At 43.1% G+C, this 2500-nt stretch overlaps 1 protein-coding gene across 1 annotated transcript in view; it reads left to right on the top strand.

The window, feature by feature from the left end:
* Window positions 1–2500, top strand: part of cmtr1 (cap methyltransferase 1) — a 21496-nt gene that overhangs the window by 11899 nt on the left and 7097 nt on the right. Inside the window, exons 12-15 of the mRNA XM_047807330.1 lie at window positions 548–727; window positions 1783–1839; window positions 1956–2013; window positions 2239–2307. Coding sequence (XP_047663286.1) covers window positions 548–727; window positions 1783–1839; window positions 1956–2013; window positions 2239–2307 — 364 coding nt within the window. The remainder of the gene's footprint in view (window positions 1–547; window positions 728–1782; window positions 1840–1955; window positions 2014–2238; window positions 2308–2500) is intronic.

Raw genomic sequence — 2500 nt, 5'->3', positions numbered from 1 at the left:
TAACGTTGTTAATACTATATCTTCAGATAGACTATTAGATTAGAAAGATTAGATTTGATAACATGACGTATGTGGTTTTAACAGTGAACTGTGTGTGTGTACATGTGTGTGCCTGTGTGTGTTTGAATGTGAATGTGTGTGTGTACGTGTACGTGTACGTGTGTGTGTACGTGTACGTGTGTGTGTACTTGTGTGTATTTGAATGTGTGTGTGTACGTGTGTGTGTACGTGTGTGTGTGTGTGTACGTGTGTGTGTGTGTATATACGTGTGTGTGTGTGTGTGTGTGTGTGTGTGTGTGTGTATATACGTGTGTGTGTATACGTGTGTGTACATGTGTGTGTATACGTGTGTGTACATGTGTGTGTATACGTGTGTGTACATGTGTGTGTATACGTGTGTATACATGTGTGTGTGTGTGTATACATGTGTGTGTGTATACATGTGTGTGTGTGTGTGTGTGTGTATACATGTGTGTGTATACGTGTGTGTGTGTATACATGTGTGTGTGTGTGTGTATACGTGTGTACGTGGTACGTGTGTGTGTAGGTACGTGGTGTGTAAGAATCTGAAGCCAGGCTCTGATGCAGTCAGGGATTACCTGTTCAAGGTGAACCTGAAGCTCAATCATCTCCGGCAGTCGGACAGCGACGTCACAGACTTGGTGCCTCTGGATATCATCAAAGGAGACACGGACTTCTACCAGTACATGGTGGACTCCAACGAGCGGTAGGACATCCTGCATGTCCGCACATGGACCTCAGATACACACACGCACTCTATACGACCATAAGTCTGCGGACGTTCGATCGTAACCTGATCATTTCCCAGACCTCAGATCTCTATAACGTATTATGTGACATTTCACTTGACTGGAGCTCAGAGGTCAGAGCTCCATGAAGACACATGAGCAAAGATTAAAGTATACTTTTGTACCTCGAGTGCATTTTACATGAAGGTTGGAGTTGTGTTGCTTTAAATAGGCAACTTGTTTAGATTTGAGTTTAGACTTTAGTTTACAGTTAATGAGAAAATGACCTCATGTTTTAAAAGGAGGAAATCTGGATTAGATCACAGAAAAGGAAATTGTCAGGATCTAAAGATTGATAAAAGTCTAACTCGTGATGCTATGGAACATGCACACACACACACACACACTCACATACACACACACACACTCACATACACACACACACACTCACATACACACTCACATACACACACACTCACATACACAGACACACACACACACAGACACACACACTCACATACACACACACTCACATACACATACACACACTCGCATACACACTCACACACACACTCACATACACACTCACACACACACTCACATACACACACACACTCACATACACACACTCGCATACACACTCACACACACACTCACATACACACACACACTCACATACACACTCACATACACACACATACACAGACACACACTCACACACACACAGACACACATACACACTCACATACACACACACTCACATACTCACACTCACACACACATACACACACACACACACACACACTCGCATACACACACACACACACACACTCAGACACACACAGACAGACATACACTCACTCACATACACTCACACACACTCACACACACTCACATACACACACATACACACACTCACACAGACACACACTCACACATACACACACTCACACAGACACACACTCACACAGACACACACACACTAACACACAGACTTTCTCACTTCCTGTATTTTCTTTGTTTCTGTCTTCAGTCATAGTTCTGTACAGATCAAAGCTCTTGCTAAAATCCACGCCTATGTGAGAGACACGTAAGTCATCTGTTTTTCATTACTCTGTTGTTGTTGTTGTTGTTGTTTTTCTACACAGACCTTTTCTTCTGTGTGAACATGTATCTGTTTCATGTTGTTTAACTTCCTCGGAACAGGACGCTGTCAGAGGCGAGGCAAGCCGATATCCGCAAGGAGTGTCTCAGACTATGGGGGGTATGAAATAACACACACACACACACACACACACACACGATGTCTGCATGGTGTACTGTTTTAATGCACTACTCTAAGTGTTTAAAGATTCTCAAGTCATGATGTAACAGGCTTCTGTGCTGAAATTGTACCAGACTGTAGTGATAACTCGTTTAGCTCGGTGTTTGATTTAATGCCCTGATTACTGATTCACAGGCTTTACACAGTTTCTGTGTGTGTTTGCAGATTCCTGATCAAGTCAGAGTGGCACCTTCTTCCTTAGACCCCAAGGCCAAGTTCTATGAGCTCATAAATGTCAGTGTGCACTCGTTTTTTTTTTTTTTTAATACTTGTGTAGAGGAAAGTTTCACACTGTTAGCACTGATTTTTACCAGCGGTTCTGAAACGTCGCATCGAAGCAGGACGGACTCGGCTTTAACGTCGCGGAACCAAACGTGTACAGTGTGAAACCATGCGGTGTTTGTATGTTACAGCTAGTTGCTTAGCA

Source organism: Tachysurus fulvidraco, chromosome 23, assembly GCF_022655615.1.
Source record: "Tachysurus fulvidraco isolate hzauxx_2018 chromosome 23, HZAU_PFXX_2.0, whole genome shotgun sequence".
NCBI classification, from domain to species: domain Eukaryota; kingdom Metazoa; phylum Chordata; class Actinopteri; order Siluriformes; family Bagridae; genus Tachysurus; species Tachysurus fulvidraco.
The sequence above is the reverse complement of the archived record's forward strand: the minus strand, read 5'-3'. Positions and strand labels throughout refer to the sequence as shown.